This window comes from Somniosus microcephalus, chromosome 22, assembly GCF_052327205.1.
Source record: "Somniosus microcephalus isolate GS21.2 chromosome 22, FLI_Smic_1.0, whole genome shotgun sequence".
In the NCBI taxonomy this organism is placed as follows: Eukaryota; Metazoa; Chordata; class Chondrichthyes; order Squaliformes; family Somniosidae; genus Somniosus; species Somniosus microcephalus.
This window is the reverse complement of record NC_141008.1, coordinates 12206103-12230828: the sequence shown is the minus strand read 5'-3', so window position 1 is coordinate 12230828 and position 24726 is coordinate 12206103. Positions and strand designations below refer to the sequence as shown.

At 48.8% G+C, this 24726-nt stretch overlaps 2 protein-coding genes across 5 annotated transcripts in view; one reads left to right on the top strand and one right to left on the bottom strand.

The window, feature by feature from the left end:
• The window catches only part of zzef1 (zinc finger, ZZ-type with EF hand domain 1), a 229044-nt gene extending 209060 nt beyond the window's left edge, over positions 1 to 19984 (bottom strand). For all 3 annotated transcript variants that reach the window (XM_085964180.1, XM_085964183.1, XM_085964181.1), the window contains exons 1-8: positions 19716 to 19984; positions 17642 to 17753; positions 16079 to 16285; positions 9904 to 10004; positions 6875 to 7053; positions 6435 to 6568; positions 6253 to 6323; positions 576 to 690 (exon numbers count right to left, since the gene is read on the bottom strand). In XM_085964180.1, the coding sequence (XP_085820306.1) occupies positions 576 to 690; positions 6253 to 6323; positions 6435 to 6568; positions 6875 to 7053; positions 9904 to 10004; positions 16079 to 16285; positions 17642 to 17753; positions 19716 to 19969 (1173 nt within the window). In that variant the 5' untranslated portion in view covers positions 19970 to 19984. The remainder of the gene's footprint in view (positions 1 to 575; positions 691 to 6252; positions 6324 to 6434; positions 6569 to 6874; positions 7054 to 9903; positions 10005 to 16078; positions 16286 to 17641; positions 17754 to 19715) is intronic.
• Positions 1 to 24726, top strand: part of atp2a3 (ATPase sarcoplasmic/endoplasmic reticulum Ca2+ transporting 3) — an 824766-nt gene that overhangs the window by 600526 nt on the left and 199514 nt on the right. The gene's annotated exons all lie outside the window — the stretch shown is intronic.

Here is a 24726-nt window from a genome sequence, read left to right as displayed (position 1 = left end):
GTTACAGAGATAGGGAGGGGGCGAGGCCATGGAGGGATTTGAAAGCAAGGATGAGAATTTTAAAATTGAGGTGTTGCCTGGCAGGTAGCCAATGTAGGGCAGCGGGCACAGAATATTCCACTAATACATGCTAACTGCAGGATAACAGGTCCACATCATGAAGGGATTGTTTCAATATCAGTTACTACTTATTTGAGCATGATGCAACTATCAGAATTGACAAATTATTATTCTGGTGAGGAGAGGAGGGGGAGGAGGAGGAGATCAAGATCATAGTTAGCGACTATAAATTACACAAATAAGTAAAGGCGAATGTACTATTCCATTTTTAAAAATAAAACTTGACTTAGACATTTTAAATACAGGCAAATATCTATTTTCATTAAGGCCTGATTGCAAGTAAAGAAACAAATTACCATTTCTTTATAAAAAAATCAGACTAAAATGATCATGGCTTCATGTTGCAAATTACTAGCCTTTCCCCAAAAATCTTTATTATTGGGTCCAAGTGATCAAAATCAGCAAATCACTCATTCGTTCACTCACTCTGGGAGCACAGACAACCAACTTCTTACCTCTCGTGTTGCCACCAACAGCAAGGTATCCATGACCATCATTACTGGGTTAATATCAAACTCTGCAGGAACCCCCTTCTGTGGCAACTGAAGCAGCCCACTTGGATCCCGATTGCTAGAACAGAAATAAAACACAAATTACAACCATCAAAACTGTAGGACTCGTCTAGGCTTGCAAAACAACTTAAATCTATAAATAGAACACGCACAAATGGGCATCAAAAATACTGTATAGGACACCTGAAGAGTGGAGGAAACAAAATACATTTGGGGCCACTGTAGATACTCAGTTTGAGTTGTTTCTTGTGGTCAAATAGCGTACTAACTCATCCAGGCTGCCAAAGCATCTTTCTACTACTAAGTTTTATGGATCAATAATGTAAGAGACTCCTTCCTGCATGGATTCCACCAGATCATTAATTATGTTCCGATGTTTGGGGGAGGGGGGGGAAAGAGAGAGAAACGGAACAAGTTTAGCTGGGTGGAACAGGAATAATGCCATTGGAATTCTAGTGCCACAGTTAAGCAATAGCAATTCATGGCCATATCTACAACAGACCAACCCTAATGCATCGCAATCAGAACACTTTATCCCCGGAGTACATTAAATCACAATGTGGTTTCTGGATTTGTTTTTATAAACTGAACACGGAGGTTTTATTACCGACAATCCCAAAAAAGATTATATTGGACAGAATGAGTATTGTTCTATTTTACAGGACTGGAAGTAAACCAATATAAAAGAGCTACAGCAGCCATCATGGAAGAGCACTAGAAAAATTCCTCATGGATCCATTTATAGATGAAAAAATGCGTTAGTAACATATGTTTGGAGTTTTATTTTAGATTAACGAGCAGATCTCTCGCACGGAATTGCTCAAGGCAAGTTGGAGGACATGCTGTTCTGTAAGGACGGGAGCCAGGTAACATGCAACATATTTTTCTGCTGCTAAGATGGACTCATGTGTAACTGGTGTCCAATTGACAGCAAAAGTTGCGATGTCAGTTAGAAGCTTCTGAGGTCACGGAGAAGGTATTTTCTATTGCTGCGGAAGTTTCTCTATAGATTGGAATGTGCACGCAAATGCCCTGCTTATTCCTAAGGTCAGGAAAAACCAGCAGGAGCTGGCCGGCTTTCTTAAAAAGTGCTACACAGAAATATGCTTGCGTGACAAACTGATGCCTAAACAGGCACATCTCAGAACTACAGTATGATACCGAGAACTAATCTAACATTCTTGAATATTAGCAGCACGGTGGCATAGTGGTTAGCACTGTTGCCTCACAGCGCCAGGGACCCGGGTTCGAATCCGGCCTCGGGTGACTGTGTGGAGTTTGCACATTCTCCCCGTGTTTGCGTGGGTTTCCTCCGGGTGCTCCGGTTTCCTCCCACAGTCCAAAGATGTGCAGGTTAGGTTGATTGGCTATGATAAAATTGACCCTTAGTGCTAGGGGGATTAAATACGTGGGGTTACAGGGATAGGGTGGGATATGTGTTGGTGTAGGGATTACGGGGATCGGGTGGGATATGTGTCGGTGCTGGCTCGATGGGCCGAAATGGCCTCTATCTGCACTGTGGGGTTTCTGTGATTTCTATGAATCTGTGAATATGAAATGAATTGTCAGCTACTCGTGCAAGGACAGCACCATTTATATAGTGCCTTTAATGTAAAGAACACCCCAAGGCATTTCACAGATAGACATAAGGAGAACAGACACCAAGCCAAGGGGGAGATTAGGAGGTATGGTAATGGTTTTTATAAGAGGAGAGCGCGGTGGGGAGATTTAAGGAATTATTTCCATTGCATTGAATTTTTAAAATTCTCATTCTCAACTTTAAATGACCTCACCCCACCAGATCGATGCAATTTGCTCAAGCCCCAGTTAAGCAATAGAAATCGAAGCCCATATCAGCAACACAGCAACATCGGCATCGCAGTTATAACACTCTTGTAAATGGGGTACAGGGCGATGGGCGAGTGACACAGGATTTGCGTGGCAGTGATTTGCCCAACTTGAGAGTTTATGGAGGGTGGAAGGGGGGCTACCAAGGAGAGCATTCGACTAGAGTCTGGAGGTGGCAAAGCATGTACAAGGGTGAATGGGCTGAGGTGGGCAATTTAGTGGAGGTGGAAGTAAACTCTCTTTGTAGTGGAGAAGATCTGGATTCTGAACTTAAATTCAGGGTTGAACAGGTCGCCGAGATTTTGAACAGTAGGTTCAGACCAAGACATTGGTTGGGGTTGGGGAAGGAATTGGTGGCAAGGAATCCGAGTTTGTGGTGGGAGCCAAAGACGATGGCTTTAGTCTCCCTTGTGCTGAGCTGGCAGAAGCTGCGACCTATCCAAAAACAGATATCGGACAACAGTCTGACAAGCACAGACACAGTTGTGGAGTCAATTGAGGTGGTGAAGATAAAGCTGGACACCATCGGTGTACAATGAAGCTGACCATGTGCCAGTGGCCGACGTCGCCGAGGGGCTGAGGATGGATAGTTAGAGGACTTCAAAAGGCAGAGAGAAGGGAAGGACAGATATTGCTGAAGATGTGATGGTTATATTCTAATATGTAACCTTGGAAGAGAGGCATTGGAGGAGGATGGTCAACCATTCTGAACATTGCAGAGACGGAGAAGGATGAGGAGAGATGAAGCATCATGGTCACAGTCACAGAGTATGCTGTCATTTCAATGGGTAGAAGCCAGTCTGTAGGGATTCGGAGGATGTTTTGAGAAAGGTGGCCCAGCAGCGCCTATATTTCCTAAGGAGGCTGAAGGGATGCAACCTGTCACCCCGGATCCTCTCTAACTTTTACCGCTGCACTATAGAGAGCATCCTGACGAACTGTATCACAGTGTGGTATAGCAGCTGTACCCTCCTATGACCGGAAAGCCCTGCAGCGGGTAGTCAAAGCTGCCCAACGCATTACCGGCACCCGGCTACCGACCATTGAGAACATCTACCAGAAACGCTGTCTACGGAGGTCACTGACCATCATCAAAGACCCTACCCACCCCAGCCACAGTTTGTTCGCCCCCCTGCCATCTGGGAGATGCTACAGATGCATTCGCACCCGCACGACCAGATTTAGGAACAGCTTCTTTCCCAGGGCTGTCATCCTACTGAACTCTGCTAATAAACTCTAAAGCCTGCACATCTGTCAATGCACTTTATTATATTTATGTTACAAGCCAAATGTATGTTATATGTCTTAATCAAAATGTACACTCTCGGGAGCCGCAAGCTTACATTTCGTTGTACTGCACTTGTGCACTAACAATGACAATAAAGTTGATTATTATGAGAGGCAATAACACATTCAAGGGTCTTAGAGGAATGGAAGGTGGGAGATGGGTTGGTCATTGGTGAGGATGGAAGGGTCAGCTGTGTCTCAGCTGAGATGAGATGACTTGGACAGGGAACATGGGGAAGCAGTTGCAGAGAGATGGGTATTGATGGTGAGAGTGAGAAAGAGCGAGAGCGCACGCGCGAGAGAGGGGGGGGGGGGGGGGGGAGTGAGAGAAGGGGGAAAGGAAGACACAGCAGAAGCAGCTGCACAGACAGGCTCTCTCTCGGGTTCCTCACACTCAATACCTGAGGTCCTGGTGGAGGGAATGGAGAAGAGGGGTTTAAGGAACTGGCTGATTATAGAAAAAAGGAACCTTACTCCAGGATGACCCTGAAATAGTGGGTGGGTTTAGATGAGGGGAGCGGAGCAAAATAGCACTCGCTGTGGCCAAGCCAGATCCAACAATGGATGGCTAGGTCAGTGTACGTCAGGTACGTGCAAATTTGAGCCCCTCAAACTTGGAAGCGAAAATGGCTGGGTTGCATCAGAGAACAGCAGTGGTAAGAGACTGTGATAATTTTACTTGTAATGAGCAAAGATAGAGGTGAGAGGGCAGCTAATCAAATTGACAGTGACCGAGAGGTTGCACTGAGTGGAGACCAGAGGTGGAGGATTTGGGAATCTGAGAGCAAGAGGAGGTTCAGAAGAGTTTTTATTTGACGGGCAGATGGTGAAAATAGTGGGATTGTAGGAGCGTAGCGGGATGTGTATGGTGAAGGAAGATGCAGAGGTGGTCAGAGAAAATCTTGTTGGAGAATGAGAGCGTGAGTACAGAGCGACCATGATATACAGCGAGATTCAGGGGGTGGCCAAAGATATGGTAGAAGAGTTTATATGAAAGGATAGACAGCAGGGTGGCGATTTCAGAGGAGAGGAGGCAAGGGGAGTCAAGGTGAAGAGTAACATCACGGAGGATTTGGAGTTACTTGGTGCAGCGGTAGGTAGGGCATCTTGGGGAGGAAGTGGAAGAGACATGAGGGATGGAAGAGGGTGAGGTGCTTGAAGGAGGAGTTGACGCTGGTAGAGTTTGGGAAAAGCCATGGTGTGATTTGGAGATCAGGGTCATGCCACCACTGAGCAGGGCTGGTGGTGACCAGCAAAGCCTGGCAGGGAGGCTTTGGTAAGATGAAGGAGGGGCTGCCCATAATCCATGCTTGATAAATGGATACTTGTGGAATTATTTCCCAAATATTTAAATTAAACTAAGTATAATGATGTTAGAGTTGCATAAAGTAACAGCAAGATTTTAGCAGGAGGCAATTTATGAATACCATCCTCCGACATTTAGTGTATTGCAACTGAATTTTGTTCCTTGACATAAATAGAATTTTCTCCCAACTACCCAGCCCACCATCAGATAACTTAGTTCCCTGGCTACAGCCTCCCACAATTACAAATCCTCCACCAGTTGAGTTCACTGTGGGTTCTGGTCTTTACAGGAGATCACATGGGTTCGGGAGGGATGTAGAGTGATAGTAGATTTGAGGTTAGGATCGGATCAGCCATGATCTTATTGAATGGTGGAGCAGGCTCGAGGGGCCGATTGGCCTACTCCTGCTCCTATTTCTTATGTTCTTATGTACATAACCTGCTGACAGGAAGAAGTAATCTTCTGAGGGGCAAGGCCAATCCAGACTTGCTTTCCCTAGGCAGATGAATAGCATGAACACAGCTCAAATCCAGAACTCTCTCTAGGAACTGTGGATGCAAACTCGTATTTTGTTGCCTGACATCTATTTCATGCAGTGCTACAATTTTACAAAAATGTAATTAAGCATTATTCTCACTTACCTGTGGATCCTTTAATATACTTTTATTAACAGATAAAACAGAATTGTTACATTTTGTACTCTACACAATTTGCACAGACAGCCTTGGCTTAGTGGTAGGACTCGTGCCTCTAAGTCTGAGGTTCAAGCCCCACTCTAGAGACATAAGCACATAAACCTAGGCTGATACTCCACTGCAGTACTGAGGGAGTGCTGCACTGTTGGAGGTGCCATCTCCCAGGTGGACTTAAAAGATCCCACGGCACTACTTGAAGGGCAGGGGAGTTCCCTTGGTATCCTGGCCAATATTTAACCATCACTAAAAACAGGTGATCAGGTCATTCTATCTTATTACCGTTTGTGGGAGCTTGCTGTGTGCAAATTGGCTGCTGTGGTTCCCTACATTACAACAGCGGCAACACTTCAAAGGTACTTAATTGGCTGCGAAGCACTTTGGGATGTCCTGAAGTCGTGAAAGGTGCTATATAAATGCAAGTCCTTTTTTTCTTCTTTCTAGTCCCCAAACTTATTTTTTAAAGCCTCATTCACCTCCGACTCACCTGAAGTAATGACACAGGGACTGGAATGTAATTGTAGCTGACTGAGGTTGAGACGGTTCAGTGATTGTTTCCTGTAAAAGTTAAAGAACACAAGTTGGGAGACCTGGGCGCACAATCGGCCGCGTAAGTTGCACGCTAACCAAGAAGCGAAAGCAAAGCCGGACTGATACGCTGAATCTTACCATCATTTTAAAAAGCTGATTGCGCCGAGTCTGTACATCTGGAAAAAAGATGGCTGCTCCACTAAGGATAGTATTTACAGCTTCCTTCCTCAGCATCGTCCCGGAAACCGTGTCATATTCCGCATCATCCACTACTACTTGGAGAAGAGGCAATATTAAAAGATGCACTGATTAGCAGCAACTCTACCACCCCCAGCAGTGCTGAATACAGGGACATTAATATCCCAACCAAGCACATCGCAGAACACTACTGCGTGAACAAATACATGGCTATGGAGTGAAAGGCTTCCATTCTCACATCCTCAGTCGGTGTGCACAGAGGAGAATACATCACCGACATTCAGCTGCTCACACTTACCAATATACTTCTTTTACGCCTACCATGAAATACATGAAACTCAAACAACTAACGACGCCACCGGGTCATCCCCACTCATTACCTTTACAAAGATACACATAGAGATCCCGAGCAGATTCGGTATCGATAGGTTGCTTGCTCTCGGCGCTGGGCTGGGCTGTGCCCTGTGCTTTTGCAGGTTGAGCTCCAGACAGTAACATCAAGCAATTCTGAAGCAGTTGCAACAAAATCGTCTGCGCCAGGAGGCACTCTAATTCTCGACTGCAGGAAGAAGAAAATGAAAGTTACATTTCCTATTATTACTCTTCACGCAGCAAAGATTGTTGCCCTGAAAGTTTACACACACTCTTCTCAAGAAAGCTAATGTTTTGCCATACATTATTTGATCTCTTTTTCTTTCCCATCCTCTTTCTTTTCATTGGGAAGTGAAAGAGTGGTCACCATTCTAGGAATTACTAGTTTGCCTTCTACTATCCTGGTATCACATTGTTAGGAATGTCTATTTTTACACGGTGGCATAGTGGTTAGCACTGTTGCCTCACAGCACCAGGGACCCGGGTTCGAATCCGGCCTCGGGCGACTGTCTGTGTGGAGTTTGCACATTCTCCCCGTGTTTGCGTGGGTTTCCTCCGGGTGCTCCGGTTTCCTCCCACGGTCCAAAGATGTGCGGGTTAGGTTGATTGGCTATGATAAATTGACCCTTAGTGTTAGGGGGATTAAATACGTGGAGTTACGGGGATAGGGTGGGATATGCGTTGGAGTAGGGGTTACGGGGATCGGGTGGGATATGCGTCGGTGCAGGCTCGATGGGCCGAAATGGCCTCTATCTGCACTGTGGGGTTTCTGTGATTCTGTGTGTGAATATAGACAAAGGCTGCAGTCCTGCGTCTATGTACCAAGGATGAATTCTTTGACATGGAGTGAAACGCTTGCCATTTATTGAAGGTTAAATGTTACATACTCTCAACCAGTGTTCCCCCGAATGGTTTTTTTGGGTGCTGCACGGCCCAATCACAGTTTCGCGAATGCGCAAAATTTAACAGCAAAAGCCAGTCCTGGACTATGCGGGGTGGCAGAGAGCTACGCAGCATCAGAGAGAACGTTGCTCACAACCAACACCAAGGTTACAAAAGCTGCTTCGCCACTGCAGATACATTACAGACGGGCAAACTCAAGCCTCCAGATGTCTCCCTTCTTCATCTCCCAACCTCGGACTATGATTTTACCCAATTTATACTGTTTCTAGCTGCACTACTCCATAGGCATCGACATTCCATGACCCTTTACCCACTTTCACTACCAGTCACTATCAAGATATTCCGAGACCAGTTAAACATTTTTGCTTGGTTTAGGAAGGCCAGAAAAGAGAACGGTGTCTCCAGTCTAAGTACAAACATATGTAAGCTAGCCCAGAAGGCTGCAGTTACCCATTGTACAGATATAGTACTGTTAGAATTAAAGACTGCAAAAACAACTAAGATTTAATAAAAATAAAAATGGAACCTACTGTGTGATTCTTGCACGTAAAATGGATTTCATTTCATTTCATTTCACCTGCCCCTCCCGAGCTTGCTACACTCACCATATGTCATATCTCAAATTACACATATACCATATCCCAATATGCAGCTGAGCTTGACCGTATAACCTTCAAGGAGGCATAGGAGTGGAGTCTGGCTATTTCAACCATCAATTTCTTTTCCTATCTGTGGGGAATTTACCTGCTTCCTCCTCTTTCCCCCGCCACCACCAGAGCCCTGAGATTGGGAGTGCAGGCAGGAGTCCGTATCACACCATGTCAAAATACTCACCCCTGTGCTGCCTGCCATCTCTAGATTGTTAAACCTTCTGAATGCCTAGCAACTGGTGAAAGCAAACTGATGGCAAATCCTCAATACTGCTGTTTAAAATATTTCACAACTTTAAGGATTTCACATATACTGAACACTAACCTGCAAATTCCTTCTGCTACTGTGGACATTTTTACAAGAATCCACTGAATTTTATGACTTAATATTCTGCTTGTATTTTGTTTCCAATCTTTTCTATATTCCTATTATTTCATTTATGCTAAATTGAACATCAATTCACCTCTCCTGAAAAACAACTTGCAACCCCTACAACGTACTTCACCAAAAGCTGGTTCATCAAATTCCCATGAATAAAATATTTAAGGTAATCCGAAGCACAGACAACCAATCCCTTTATTAAAAAAGGTCCCGCCTCAAAGAAACAAACATTTGAGCAGAAGTGATTTTAATTCCACTGCCCTGGTTTTCACAGCATGCTGGAACAGATTTTGAGGAGGAAGAATGCGTCGATGATGTACCTGATGGTTCAACATACTGCACGGCGACACGATGAGCCATGAAATGTAGGAAGGTCCCAGGCTGGAGTGCACACATTCTGTCTGAGAACCCCAAGGCTAGTCAGAAGGGGAGACCATCTCACACACAGCTCCCCTCCACCACCCCACCACCAGCACTAGGCTCTGCTGTGGCAGTCGTGGCTCAGTGAGTCTCACCCGAGTCAGAAAGTTGTGGGTTCAAGACCCACTCCAGAATCTAAAATCTAGGCTGACATTTCAGCGTCGGAGGTGCGGTCCTTCAGATGAGACGTTAAACCGAGGCCCCGTCCAACCCTCTCAGGCAGACGTAAAAGAACCCATGGCACTATTTCGAAGAGGAGCAGCGGAGTTCTCCTGGTCAATATTTATCCCTGAAGCAGCATCACTAAGAACAGATTATCTGGTCATTATCACTGCTGCTTGTGGGCCCTTGCTGTGTACAAAATGGCTGCTGTGTTTCCTACATAACAACCGTGACGATACTTCCAAAGTATTTCATTGGCTATAAAGCACTTTGGGATGGCCTGAGGTTATGCAAGTCTCCCCTCTCTCTCTCTGTTGGAACACTGACTTTGACCTACCTACCTCCCTCCCGCTTTCAAGCAAACAGCATTCCACCAGTCCCTGGTCACACATGAAGAATGGCATTTGGATAAGGCGCAGGTGCCAGCACCATCATCTAAAGAACCTACACCAACATGAATTGCTGCCCCCCAGGAGAAGTCAAGTAATGGGGAAGAAAGAAAAAACAATGTGGGGCTTACTTTTGTCTGAATTTTTTGTAGAAGTTCCAGAAGAGTTGTAAGCTAAGGTCTGAAAAGTCCAGATAAGGTTTCTGTTTTAACCTCCGCTCTCTCAATTCTGCCTACAGGTAAAGAAAATGCACCGATTAACCATCAAACCAGCAGGCAAGACAACCTAAAATACCACAATACAGACCATTCTGAGCCAATTATGTAGCAGGTTCACACAGGTCCTTGTTGGGGATGCTGTTAAGATATAATTATTCTGATGAACAAAAAAAATGATACAGTCCTCGTCATTTGCGTTCAAGTCCTCAGTCACAATCTTTATTACCCTTTCACCCAAGTCATTCTGCCGTTATCCAGGTCAGCCTGCTCACAACCATTTCAAAATAAAAAGATGGACTACATTACACAGCCAACAAATTGCTGTCAGTGAGATTATAGAAAATAATAAACAGCTGGGAGCACTAGAGCAGTAAATATAGCCTAACCTCCCACATCGAGAAGTGTATCTTAAAGTGACTTGGGCAATCATGTCATTTACTCACCAATAACCTGCTCACTGATGCCCAGTTTGGGTTCAGCCAGGACCACTCGGCTCCCAACCTCATTACAGCCTTGGTCCAAACGTGGACAAAGGAGCTGAATTCCAGAGGTGAGGCGAGAGTGACTGCCCTGGACATCAAGGCAGCATTTGATCGAGTGTGGCATCAAGGTCTGAAGTGGGGATATTCGCTGATGACTGCAGTGTTCAGTTCCAGTCGCAACACGATAATGAAGCAGTCCATGCCGTATGCAGCAAGACCTGGACAACATTCAGGCTTAGGCTGTGAAGTGGCAAGTAACATTTGCACCACGCAAGTGTTAGGCAATGACTGTCTCCAACAAGAGAGAGTCTAACCACCGTCCCTTGACATTCAACGGCATTACCATTGCCGAATCCCCCACCATTCTATGATTAAACATTCACTCCCTCCACCACTGGCGCACCATGGCTGCAGTGTGTACCATCTACAAGATGCACTGCAGCAACTCGCCAAGGCTTCTTCGGCAGCAGCTCCCAAACCCGCGACCTCTTCCACCTAGAAGGACAAGGACAGCAGGCGCATGGGAACACCACCACCTCCAAGTCACACACCATCCTGACTTGGAAATATATCGCCGTTCCTTCATCGTCGCTGGGTCAAAATCCTGGAACTCCCTCCATAACAGTGCTGTGGGAGTACCTTCACCACACGGACTGCAGCGGTTCGAGAACGCGGCTCACCACCACCTTCTCAAGGGCAAGTAGGGATGGGCAATAAATGCTGGCCTCGTCAGCGACGCCCACATCCCAGAAACAAATAAAAAAGATATTGACTCAGTATACCTTGGTTGGTGGCCATCCTCAATTACATAGTGCCCTGAATGTCCACCCTCGCATATGTGCATTCAATCTCTGATTCCTTTTAAGAGGCTGAGAGCTCCTTCTACTTGGAGTGCTCCCCATTCTTCACCTGCAGTTGGAATTTCCATGAGGAATTCCTGGCAGGCCCCAGCAGCCCAATTCACCCTGGATTGAGGTATCGCATCCAATTTCGAAAGATGCAGGTCACGCTACAAATAAGGTGACCAAGGAAAACCTAAAACACCCCTGGGACAGACATCAACAGTTCCAGGGTCAAAAAATGATGTCCAACAGAGATACTACAGGAAACTTTTTTTTAATCCGGCACGGACGGGACCGACCTGGTGCCGGTTCATCAAAAATTCCGGATAACCGAGCGCTATAGTAAAAGATACGGAGCTGAGAGCTCCGTATAAAGCAACAAACTCTGTTGCTTAGCAACAGGTTCAAAACAATGGCCACAAGTTGCAAGCGTCTCTGTAGCTTAGCAACAGCTGCAGCCACACCCTTGCACAGCAACACATGGAGGAAGGCAAGTAATAAAAGTTACCTGAACCTACTCCTGAATTTTGCCGGTTAACCAACATTTCCGGTTATTTAGGGGCCGGTTAATCGAAAGTTTCCTGTAGTAGACTCCTCAAAGTGAAATGACCAATGCACCACAGTAATGACAAAATGAAGCATTTTTGTTCAAGTGTTAGCTTGGTATCAGCTCCTTTAATTCCGTCACGGTACTAAAGTTTAAAAAATCAGCTTCTCTAACAGAACTCAGGTCCCAGCTTTACTCGATTCAACATTCTGATGCATTGTCAGTTGTCTCCAAGCAATTTGCTCGAGGAAGGAGCCAAGTCACTCAATTCAAACAAGCATGCTATGGGTTCTGACGAAGGGTCATCGACCTGAAACGTTGACTCGGTTTCTCCCTCCACAGGTGCTGCCTGACCTGCTGAGTATTTCCAGCATTTTCTCTTTTTATTTCAGGTTTCCGGCACCTGCAGTATTTCGCTTTTGTACGCTATGTGATTTGTTGAGATTATGTATTTGATTGGAATCGCCTTTTAAATTTGACAATCTTATAGAAATTTGCAAAGCTCTGATAAATTGAGGTCATTTATTAACCTGTACATTTCAAATCGATGAATTTTTCCTACAGCCTTTGCAGACTGTGATTTAAGAGTTATTCGTTATGGTAGATAATTTCCATATTGCAACTTAAAAGGAAAAATTTCACAATATAAAATTTAAATTAGTTTAGCATAGAGTTGCTACTGCACAAGGAGTTAAACAATCTTAATTACTATAAAAATTATACTAAGCTTCTGCTATTTGTTCACTTGTTTGTTTATGGTCCAAATTATTTGGTAAGTTAAAGCCTAAAACAAAGTCTAGTATAAGGGTAGTCTAACACTTCTCAAAGACAAGGAGGATCCTGAAGACAACGCCTCAATTTTAAAATTCTTATCCTTGTTTTCAAATCCCTCCATGGCCTCGCCCCTCCCGATTTCTGTAACCTCCTCCAGCCTTACAACCCACCAAGATCTCGGCGCTCCTCCAATTCTGGCTTCTTGCGCATCCCCGATTTTAATTGCTCCACCATTGGCGGCCGTGCCTTCAGCTGCCTACACCCCAAGCTCTGGCATTCCCTCCACAAACCTCTCCGTCTCTCTCTCCTCCTTTAAGACACTCCTTAAAAGCTATCTCTTTGACTAAGCTTTTGATCACCTGTTCTGATATCTCGTGTGTCTCAGTGTCACATTTTGTTTGGTAACGCTCCGGTGAAGCACCTTGGGACGTTTTACTACGTTAGACACTATATAAATCCAAGCCGTCGTTGTTTTTTGTCGTTCTGGAGGCACAGGATAGAATCAGTAGCTAAAGTAATTTAAAGAGAGGTTTTCGGTTTCATATCCTATGTAATTTACCTAGGTATCAGGGCAAATTAAACATTCTGAAGGATGTAGGGAACCTAAAGTTACTGTGGTGCTTTACGGGGCACATACTGGGATGATGTCGTTGTTTGAGGATTTACCTTTTTCCCCTCAGAGAAAAAAATTAATTGCAGACAGCAAAATACCAAAAAGGGCAATTAAAAGCTTCAGATATCTAGGAGGTTTCTTCAAGTAACCCACTCCAATAAATGATTATAAAAACCCTTTCCACTTGGAAAAAAAAATCAGTCTCACACACACTCAAAAGTGGCTCCAACACAGTGACTCATGTTAGATAGCCAGCAGTAGCTGCAATCTATCACAGTTTGATTAGAAATCCAAGGTGAAGGTCCACGAACGGAAAGAAAACAAGATAGTCAAGTGATGCCAAAACTAAACTATGGAAGATATAAAATTAATAAAACAGTGAATGGCACAATACAAAATTAAAATGGGTCAGTGGCAGAATGATTGACCTCTGGTGAAGCGAAGAGGCCTTGATGAGGAGGTAACCTAGAGGAAAGGAGGCTGCAGGCTGCAGCGTATGGCTGGAGAAGATATCCCAGAGAGGGCAAAGCAAATAATTGGGAACAACTGCTCTGCAAGAGTTCAGATGATGCTCATAAACCACTCTAATGTCCTGCACGCCCGTCACCCCCCAAGCTCCACTGGCCATCTATACCCCAGCAAACTGGTTTCAAGATCCTCATCCTAATGGCTTTGAGGGTAACTATCGCACAGCAAAATACCAAGCCACAAAGGCCAGGAAGGTCCTAGGTTTGATCCACGATCTATACGGAGTTAGCTGATCTTACCCCGGGCCTCTGCTCTGGATCATTCGTGCAGATGTTAGGTTAAAATTGTCGAAGGAATGGCGGGGCTGATTAACGACCAAAAAGGAGATCTTCGCATGGACGCAGAGGGCACGGCCGAGGGGCTAAATGAGTACTTTGCATCTGTCTTCCCAAAACAAGAGGTGCTGCCAATATCAGAGTACATGAAGAGGTAGCGGAGGAATTGGATAGGATAAAAATAGAGAGAGGATGTAATTAAAAGGCTGGCAGCGCTCAAAGTAAAAAAAAAAGTCACCCGGTCCAGATGGGATGCATCCCAGGATACTGAGGGAAGTTAGGGTGGAGATAGCCAAGGCTCTGGCCACAATCTTCCAAACCTCCTTAGATATGTGATTGGTCCCTGAAGACTGGAGGATTGCAAATGTTACACCCCTGTTCAAAAAAGGGGCGGGGAATAAATCCAGAAACTAGAGGCCAGTTAGGTGCTGGGGGAACTTTGAGGCAATAATCGGAGACAAAATTAATTGTCACTTGGAAAAATATGAGATTAATAACTGCATGGATTTGTTAAAGGCAAATCACGCTTGACTAACTTGATTGAGTTCTTTGATGAAGTAGCAGAGGGGGCTGAGGGTAGTGTGGTTGATGTGTATATGGACTTTCAAATGTGTTTGATAAAGTACCACATAATAGACTGGTTAGCAAAATTGAAGCCAATGGGATTAAAGGGACAGTGGCAGTGGCAGCATGGATACAAATTGTCTAAGAGACAGAAAGCAGAGGTGTTATTTTTCAGACTGGATGGTGTTCCCCAGGGTTCGGTATTAGGACCACTGCTCTTTTTGATATATTAACAACCTGGACTTGGGTATACAGGGCATAATTTCAAGTTTGCAGATGACACTAAACTCAGAAATGTAGTAACAGACTTCAGGAGGACAGAGACAGACTGGTGAGATAGCCAGGCACGTGGCAGATGAAATTTAACACAGAGAAGTGTGAAGTGATGCATTTTGGTAGGAAGGATGAGGAGAGGCGATGTAAACTAAATGGGACAATTTTAAAGGGAGTTCAGGAAGAGAGAGACCTGGGTACGTAGACAAATCTTTGAAGGTGGCAGGACAAGTTGAGATGGCCGTTAAAGCCTTGGCTTTGTAAACAGCAGCATGAAGTACAAAAGCAATAAAGTTAATCTAAACCTTTATAAATCACTGGTTAGGCCCCAGCTGGAGTATGGTGTCCAATTCTGGGCACCGCACTTTAGGAAGGATGTCAAGGCCTTGGAGAGGGTGTAGAGGAGATTTACGAGAATGGGACCAGGGATGAGGGACTTCAGTTAAGTGGAGAGACTGGAGAAGCTGGGGTTGCTCTCCTTGGAGCAGAGAAGGTCAAGGGGAGATTTAATAGAGGTGTTCAAAATCATCAAGGGTTTCGATAAGAGTAAATAAGGAGAAACTGTTCCCACTGGCACAAGGGTCTGTAACTGGAGGACACAGATTTAAGGTGATTGGTAAAAGAAGCAGAGGGGAGTTGAGCAGAAATTTCTTCAGCAGCGAGTTGTTGTGATCGGGAAGGCGCTGCCTGAAAGGGCGGCGGAAGAAGATTCAATAACAACTTTCAAAAGGGAATCGGAGAAAATGTTTGCAGGGCGATGCAGAAAGGGCAAGGGGGTAGTGTAGTACTAATTGGGCGATGCAGAAAGGGCAAGGGAGTAGTGTAGTACTAATTGGGCGATGCAGAAAGGGCAAGGGAGTAGTGTAGTACTAATTGGGCTGCTCTTTCCAAGAGTCTACACAGGAACAATGGGCCGAATGGCCCCCTTCTGTGCTGTACGATTCTTTCATTCTAAGACAGGAGTCAGTTTGCCTACGACGTGCTACCACCAAATGGGCAGCCACCCTCTGAACCTACATGTAGCCAAGTCACTTGGGCGAGGTAGTTGAGGGCAGCTGGTGCTTGTGGAATTAGACCCCAGCAAAAGTCACTCTTGGACAAGAGTGGAGACAATTGGAAGAAAAGTTTCATTAAGTATGGTATCCTTGAATATTTTACATATGGATTTAAAAACATCAGTTTCAACATACTGCATCCTGTGCCAGTTGCTGGATAAAGTAGAGAGTCTTCAACACGAGAGTCTGCCCGGTAACAAGACCGCTTGGTGCTGCGTCAGAGAAAGAGACGCACTCTTGATTGGATGGTCTCAAGTAACCACGAATCGTTAGATGCTTGATGCCAATACGCACGTTATTCTCATCTTCTTGGCGGGGGCAGAGAAACTTCACCATCAGATACTGGGGAGAAAAATCAAGACAGAGCTCGGTCACCATCACCACAAAACAGTCATTCCACAGAAGCAGCCGAGAAGGCTGGTCCCATTACACTGGCGCCCTGTGTAATGGCCATAAATAAATGAAGTTACCAAAACTTTCAGCCATATTAACAAAAACATAGAAAAGCAAATAAACTATTTGATGCAAGGTAAACATATAATCTAACAAAAGTGCCACATAGATTAGTTTGACTGAGTTAATGTCTGGTTTGGGTCACCAGTGCACCATCTTGCTCGTTTAAGTCTGTGTGACAGTCTACAAAAAAGACAAGAAGCCAGATCACATTTATTAAAACATTTCATTGAGCATTCCCAACAGTATTAATTCAAATTCAAGCCGCATTTGAATGGTGATCGTGTGACAGCATCGCAGTTGTATGTCCAACACCGCTGCCTATTCAGCTAGAAGACATTTGCAAACGAGCTGACAGCAAGCTATCACATCACCACCGAGAGCGAGTCAAATCTAGTTGTACTTTGCAGAAATAACCAATACACTGGTGCCACCTACTGGCACCAACTGGAACATCAACTGCCTGTCACAAAAATCTCACCACGTTACTTGAATACAGGAAACTGTGTGTTATCCGGAGACTAAATGTCCGGCAAAAATCAGGAGCCGTTTTGTTAGGTTTTTTTTCTTCTCGTGGCTTTTTTTTCCCCCCAACAGTCAGGCTCTGCAAAGTCTCTCTGAAGCTGTTGCTAAGCGACAGAGACGCTTCCAAGGTACGGCCGACTGTTTAGAAGCACAGTGTTTGTTGCCAGATACGGAGACGCTCCGTATGCTTCAACATTAACGCTGGTTTGTCCGGCAGTTTTGAGGGAACGGCAACAGCTCGGTCCCGTCGGTGCCGGATAGCACAACGTTTCCTGTACTGTTCATTGTTCACAAGAAACCTACTGCCACATTCAACAATCGCAGGGACTCTCCACATGTTTAGAGCAGATTTTTCACCCAGTTTTATCTGATACAAGTGGAAAGCTATGCAATATATATTTGCAGGAAAATAAAAATCAGTATGAAATTTACAGATAGCAGTTAGGATTACTGGATCATTACTTGCCTCTCAATAACTTGAACAGTGAATCTAAACTGCACAAACTCCAGTCAATCGCAAACTGGCAGCACTACTGACAAACACAGATGGAAGTGACAGAAGAAACAGAAGCAGGAGTAGGCCAGTCAGCCCTTTGAGCCTGGTCTGCCATTCGGTAAGATCATGGCTGATCGTCTGCCGCAACTCCACTTTCCCACCCTATCCCCTGGTTCCCTTTGGATCCAAAAACCGATCGATCGACATTGTTGGTGCTTCCTTACCTTGCTGATTCGACAGGTCTGTAATTTTACTTCCGTCTCATTCCATTCATCCTCCAGTTCAAACCAGCCAACAGGATCATCTCCCTCCAGGTCAGCGCTCTGGCCACTCTGTCTGTTGTAGAGAGAGGCAAGAAACCATCAGCTCGAAAACCAAACAACGGGTCTAATTTCCAGTCTAACAGCAACAGTAGCTGCCTCTAGAAGTTAAGGCAAACATTTTCTTACAATAATGCATTATATCAACCAGAAACAGACAGAGATTTTGGTCATAGCTCAACTCAAAATTTGACTGAACGATAAAGCAGCACATTCGCAACACCCAATTTCTAAATATTTTGCTCCCAAGCAGCTTTTTTTGGGGTGGGAGGGAAGGGAATTATCAAACATTCAACGAGTTCTAAAGACCCTGGTCATAAGAAATCAGATTCAACATGAAAATCTACTTTGATATGGAAGTTGTTTTTAGGCCTTTCTCTAACACCACATGTAACTCTCCCACATTGTTTCAATGGAGAACTCTTCACTTCTCCCACCCAAAGAGAGGAACGGCTGCTCTCCATCGAGCCCAGATCAGGAACTTGTTATCTGGGAATCGTGGGCATGAACGCATTCATGACACTCCACTTCACATGCAACTTTAACCCAGGGATTTATAACAAGGGATAATACAGTGTCTAAGTTAAAGATGTGATAACCATAGCTTTATCGTACATAACAGATTTCCAGTGGTTAGTTACATATATATGTGCACATCCAGGTTGCCTGAAGGCAGCAAATTTTCGAGTTGTTACTAACATAATTTTGATAGATTGTCTGCTCCAGACAAAGTAACAACTGAAAATTTGCTGCTTCAGGCAACCTGGAGTGCACATATATATGTAATACCCACTGGAAATGTTATGTACGCTAAGTATGGTTATCAATCTTTAACTTAGACACTGTATTATCATTGTTATAAATCCCTGGGTTAAAGTTGCCCATGTGAAGCTACGGCAAGAACTTTCAAGGACACAATGTGACTAAGAGCAGACTTCCCATAATTCTGCACCAGTATCAACTGTTGCAGACAGTGAGGCTGCGCAGTCTCCAGGCAGAAACCCCAGGAGGAAGGGGTGGAGTCGGGTTTTTCGAGCAGGAAAAGCGAGCGACTGGAAGAAGAGGGCAGGAGCTCTATGGCTGCCGCATCCCGTCCCGGGCTTCCAAACTCGGCCGCCGCCCTTCGTATTAGTAGCTCTGCATCCAGAACTCAAAGTGGGATTCAGTGATCGTGAAGAGAATTCAACGAAGGGGTTCGGAGTCGTAAGTCTTGCAGACATTATACATACCATGAGCTCCAACTTAAGCGCGCCAACGAAAGAGTGCACTCGAATTTGGACACCGGGACAGATTCTCCTTTGAATCCATATAAATGGAGAATGTATGTTTATTATGTCTAGATTCATTCTAATGTATGCAAATGTCTAATTTAGGTCATTGACCCGTAATCTTCTTATACTGTCTGACGTTAAAACTATAAAGTAAGATAATTAGAATTAAGCCATTGTAGTAGTGATCTCCTTACTGGACTATAGAATACTGTCTACAACAGAGACCACATCTCACATATATCTAGAGAACCGTGAAGGGGTTACATATAGCATCACTAGTACATCCAACACAGACTGTGCACCATTCGTACAATTGCTTCAGCCATCAGAGACACTAGACTGACAAATACAGACTTACCCGTCACCAATAAAGCCTTTAAATCAAATAGTACCTTTACTGCAGCAGCTATGCACGTCAGATACATCAGACACAGCTCGTACAACAAGGTCATGATTTCACAGTACAGACACTGCAGGTGTATCGGGCACACACCAGAAACATGCACATTGGTACCTTTTATCCAATGTGTACATAGAACTACTCCGTTTGGGAAAACTGTGCATCAGTCTATGACCTAAATTAGTTTGTACAAACAAAATGGTCCCTACAAATAATAGATTGCAACAGATACAATTAAACAAAAACAAAAAGTTGGTACAAGTTGGCGGAGCGGAAACTGTTGCGTAGAATTTGACGCTGGTCTCACCTTTCCTTCACAAACTGTCGGAATTCTTGCAGCTTCCATTTATTATACTTTTCAAACCTCTTAAAATGTTTCTCTGCATCGAAGGTTTCTGACTCATCGTTATAAGCAAAGATTAAGCCACATTTGGCTCCTTTAGCACCATTATGGACCTGAGTAAAGCACAGAAAGGTTGACTTGAAGAGACCAGCCGAACATACTTCCCCTTCGTCAGCCAGATATCGGACACATACGGAAGCCCCATAACCATGATTCATATACAATGCATTCAACATGGAAAAATATCAGGAGGACAGAGAGGGAGGGAGGGGTTGAGGAGAGAGAGGGAGGGAGGGAGGGAGGGGTTGAGGAGAGAGAGGGAGGGAGGGAGGGAGGGAGGGGTTGAGGAGAGAGAGAGGGGGAGGGAGGGGTTGAGGAGAGAGAGGGGGGGAGGGAGGGGTTGAGGAGAGAGAGAGGGGGGAGGGAGGGGTTGAGGAGAGAGAGAGAGGGGGAGGGAGGGGTTGAGGAGAGAGAGAGGGGGAGGGAGGGGGTTGAGGAGAGAGAGGGAGGGAGGGAGGGAGGGGGTTGAGGAGAGAGAGAGGGAGGGAGGGGGTTGAGGAGAGAGAGGGGAGGGAGGGGCGGAGGAGAGAGAGGGAGGGAGGGGCGGAGGAGAGAGAGGGAGGGAGGGGCGGAGGAGAGAGAGGGAGGGAGGGGCGGAGGGGAGGAGAGAGAGGGAGGGAGGGGCTGAGGAGAGAGAGGGAGGGAGGGGTTGAGGAGAGAGAGGGAGGGAGGGGTTGAGGAGAGAGAGGGAGGGAGGGGTTGAGGAGAGAGAGGGAGGGAGGGGCTGAGGAGGAGGGAGGGGCTGAGGAGAGAGAGGGAGGGGAGGGGCTGAGGAGAGAGAGGGAGGGAGGGGCTGAGGAGAGAGAGGGAGGGAGGGGTTGAGGAGAGAGAGGGAGGGAGGGGTTGAGGAGAGAGAGGGAGGGAGGGGTTGAGGAGAGAGAGGGAGGGAGGGGTTGAGGAGAGAGAGGGAGGGAGGGGTTGAGGAGAGAGAGGGAGGGAGGGGCTGAGGAGAGAGAGGGAGGGAGGGGCTGAGGAGAGAGAGGGAGGGAGGGGCTGAGGAGAGAGAGGGAGGGAGGGGCTGAGGAGAGAGAGGGAGGGAGGGGCTGAGGAGAGAGAGGGAGGGAGGGGCTGAGGAGAGAGAGGGAGGGAGGGGCTGAGGAGAGAGAGGGAGGGAGGGGCTGAGGAGAGAGAGGGAGGGAGGGGCTGAGGAGAGAGAGGGAGGGAGGGGCTGAGGAGAGAGAGGGAGGGAGGGGCTGAGGAGGGAGAGGGAGGGAGGGGCTGAGGGAGAGAGAGGGAGGGAGGGGCTGAGGAGGGAGAGGGAGGGAGGGGCTGAGGAGGGAGAGGGAGGGAGGGGCTGAGGAGGGAGAGAGAGAGAGGGAGGGAGGGGCTGAGGAGGGAGAGAGAGAGAGGGAGGGAGGGGCTGAGGAGGGAGAGAGAGAGAGGGAGGGAGGGGCTGAGGAGGGAGAGAGAGAGAGGGAGGGAGGGGCTGAGGAGGGAGAGAGAGAGAGGGAGGGAGGGGCTGAGGAGGGAGAGAGAGAGAGGGAGGGAGGGGCTGAGGAGGGAGAGAGAGAGAGGGAGGGAGGGGCTGAGGAGGGAGAGAGAGAGAGGGAGGGAGGGGCTGAGGAGGGAGAGAGAGAGAGGGAGGGAGGGGCTGAGGAGGGAGAGAGAGAGAGGGAGGGAGGGGCTGAGGAGGGAGAGAGAGAGAGGGAGGGAGGGGCTGAGGAGGGAGAGAGAGAGAGGGAGGGAGGGGCTGAGGAGGGAGAGAGAGAGAGGGAGGGAGGGGCTGAGGAGAGAGAGAGAGGGAGGGAGGGGTTGAGGAGAGAGAGAGAGGGAGGGAGGGGTTGAGGAGAGAGAGAGAGGGAGGGAGGGGTTGAGGAGAGAGAGAGAGGGAGGGAGGGGTTGAGGAGAGAGAGAGGGAGGGAGGGGTTGAGGAGAGAGAGGGAGGGAGGGGTTGAGGAGAGAGAGAGGGAGGGAGGGGTTGAGGAGAGAGAGAGGGAGGGAGGGGTTGAGGAGAGAGAGGGAGGGAGGGGTTGAGGAGAGAGAGGGAGGGAGGGGTTGAGGAGAGAGAGGGAGGGAGGGGTTGAGGAGAGAGAGGGAGGGAGGGGTTGAGGAGAGAGAGGGAGGGAGGGGTTGAGGAGAGAGAGGGAGGGAGGGGTTGAGGAGAGAGAGGGAGGGAGGGGTTGAGGAGAGAGAGGGAGGGAGGGGTTGAGGAGAGAGAGGGAGGGAGGGGTTGAGGAGAGAGAGGGAGGGAGGGGTTGAGGAGAGAGAGGGAGGGAGGGGTTGAGGAGAGAGAGGGAGGGAGGGGCTGAGGAGAGAGAGGGAGGGAGGGGCTGAGGAGGGAGAGGGAGGGAGGGGCTGAGGAGGGAGAGAGAGAGAGGGAGGGAGGGGCTGAGGAGGGAGAGAGAGAGAGGGAGGGAGGGGCTGAGGAGGGAGAGAGAGAGAGGGAGGGAGGGGCTGAGGAGGGAGAGAGAGAGAGGGAGGGAGGGGCTGAGGAGGGAGAGAGAGAGAGGGAGGGAGGGGCTGAGGAGGGAGAGAGAGAGAGGGAGGGAGGGGCTGAGGAGGGAGAGAGAGAGAGGGAGGGAGGGGCTGAGGAGGGAGAGAGAGAGAGGGAGGGAGGGGCTGAGGAGGGAGAGAGAGAGAGGGAGGGAGGGGCTGAGGAGGGAGAGAGAGAGAGGGAGGGAGGGGCTGAGGAGGGAGAGAGAGAGAGGGAGGGAGGGGCTGAGGAGGGAGAGAGAGAGAGGGAGGGAGGGGCTGAGGAGGGAGAGAGAGAGAGGGAGGAGGGGCTGAGGAGAGAGAGAGAGGAGAGGGAGGGAGGGGTTGAGGAGAGAGAGAGAGGGAGGGAGGGGTTGAGGAGAGAGAGAGAGGGAGGGAGGGGTTGAGGAGAGAGAGAGAGGGAGGGAGGGGTTGAGGAGAGAGAGAGGGAGGGAGGGGTTGAGGAGAGAGAGGGAGGGAGGGGTTGAGGAGAGAGAGGGAGGGAGGGGTTGAGGAGAGAGAGAGGGAGGGAGGGGTTGAGGAGAGAGAGGGAGGGAGGGGTTGAGGAGAGAGAGGGAGGGAGGGGTTGAGGAGAGAGAGGGAGGGAGGGGTTGAGGAGAGAGAGGGAGGGAGGGGTTGAGGAGAGAGAGGGAGGGAGGGGTTGAGGAGAGAGAGGGAGGGAGGGGTTGAGGAGAGAGAGGGAGGGAGGGGTTGAGGAGAGAGAGGGAGGGAGGGGTTGAGGAGAGAGAGGGAGGGAGGGGTTGAGGAGAGAGAGGGAGGGAGGGGTTGAGGAGAGAGAGGGAGGGAGGGGTTGAGGAGAGAGAGGGAGGGAGGGGTTGAGGAGAGAGAGGGAGGGAGGGGTTGAGGAGAGAGAGGGAGGGAGGGGTTGAGGAGAGAGAGGGAGGGAGGGGTTGAGGAGAGAGAGGGAGGGAGGGGTTGAGGAGAGAGAGGGAGGGAGGGGTTGAGGAGAGAGAGGGAGGGAGGGGTTGAGGAGAGAGAGGGAGGGAGGGGTTGAGGAGAGAGAGGGAGGGAGGGGTTGAGGGGAGAGAGGGAGGGAGGGGTTGAGGGGAGAGAGGGAGGGAGGGTTGAGGGGAGAGAGGGAGGGAGGGTTGAGGGAGAGAGGGAGGGAGGGTTGAGGGGAGAGAGGGAGGGAGGGTTGAGGGGAGAGAGGGAGGGAGGGTTGAGGGGAGAGAGGGAGGGAGGGTTGAGGGGAGGGAGGGAGGGAGGGTTGAGGGGAGGGAGGGAGTGTTGAGGGGAGGGAGGGAGTGTTGAGGGGAGGGAGGGAGTGTTGAGGGGAGGGAGGGAGTGTTGAGGGGAGGGAGGGAGTGTTGAGGGGAGGGAGGGAGTGTTGAGGGGAGGGAGGGAGTGTTGAGGGGAGGGAGGGAGTGTTGAGGGGAGGGAGGGAGTGTTGAGGGGAGGGAGGGAGTGTTGAGGGGGGGAGGGAGTGTTGAGGGGAGGGAGGGAGGGAGGGTTGAGGGGGAGGGAGGGAGGGTTGAGGGGAGGGGAGGGAGGGTTGAGGGGAGGGAGGGGTTGAGGAGAGGAGGGGAGGGAGGGGTTGAGGAGAGAGAGGGGAGGGAGGGTTGAGGAGGGGGGGAGGGAGGGTTGAGGAGGGGGGAGGGAGGGTTGAGGAGGGGGGGAGGGAGGGTTGAGGAGGGGGGAGGGAGGGTTGAGGAGGGGGGGAGGGAGGGTTGAGGAGGGGGGAGGGAGGGTTGAGGAGGGGGGAGGGAGGGTTGAGGAGGGGGGAGGGAGGGTTGAGGAGGGGGGAGGGAGGGTTGAGGAGGGGGGAGGGAGGGTTGAGGAGGGGGGAGGGAGGGTTGAGGAGGGGGGAGGGAGGGTTGAGGAGGGGGGAGGGAGGGTTGAGGAGGGGAGGGAGGGTGAGGGGGGGAGGGAGGGTTGAGGAGGGGGGGAGGGAGGGTTGAGGAGGGGGGGGAGGGAGGGTTGAGGAGGAGGGGGGGAGGGAGGGTTGAGGAGGAGGGGGGGAGGGAGGGTTGAGGAGGAGGGGGGAGGGAGGGTTGAGGAGGAGGGGGGAGGGAGGGTTGAGGAGAGGGGGGAGGGAGGGTTGAGGAGGAGGGGGGGAGGGAGGGTTGAGGAGGGGGGGAGGGAGGGTTGAGGAGGGGGGGAGGGAGGGGTTGAGAGAGGGGGAGGGAGGGTTGAGGAGAGGGGGGAGGGAGGGTTGAGGAGGAGGGGGAGGGAGGGTTGAGGAGAGGGGAGGGGGTTGAGGAGAGGGGGGAGGGAGGGTTGAGGAGAGGGGGGAGGGAGGGTTGAGGAGAGGGGGGGAGGGAGGGTTGAGGAGAGGGAGGGGAGGGAGGGAGGGTTGAGGAGAGGGGAGGGGTTGAGGGAGGGAGGGTGGTTGAGGAGGGGGAGGGAGGGTTGAGGAGAGGGGGGAGGGAGGGTTGAGGAGAGGGGGGGAGGGAGGGTTGAGGAGAGGGAGGTGAGGGAGGGTTGAGGAGAGGGGGGAGGGAGGGTTGAGGAGAGGGGGGAGGGAGAGGTTGAGGAGAGGGGG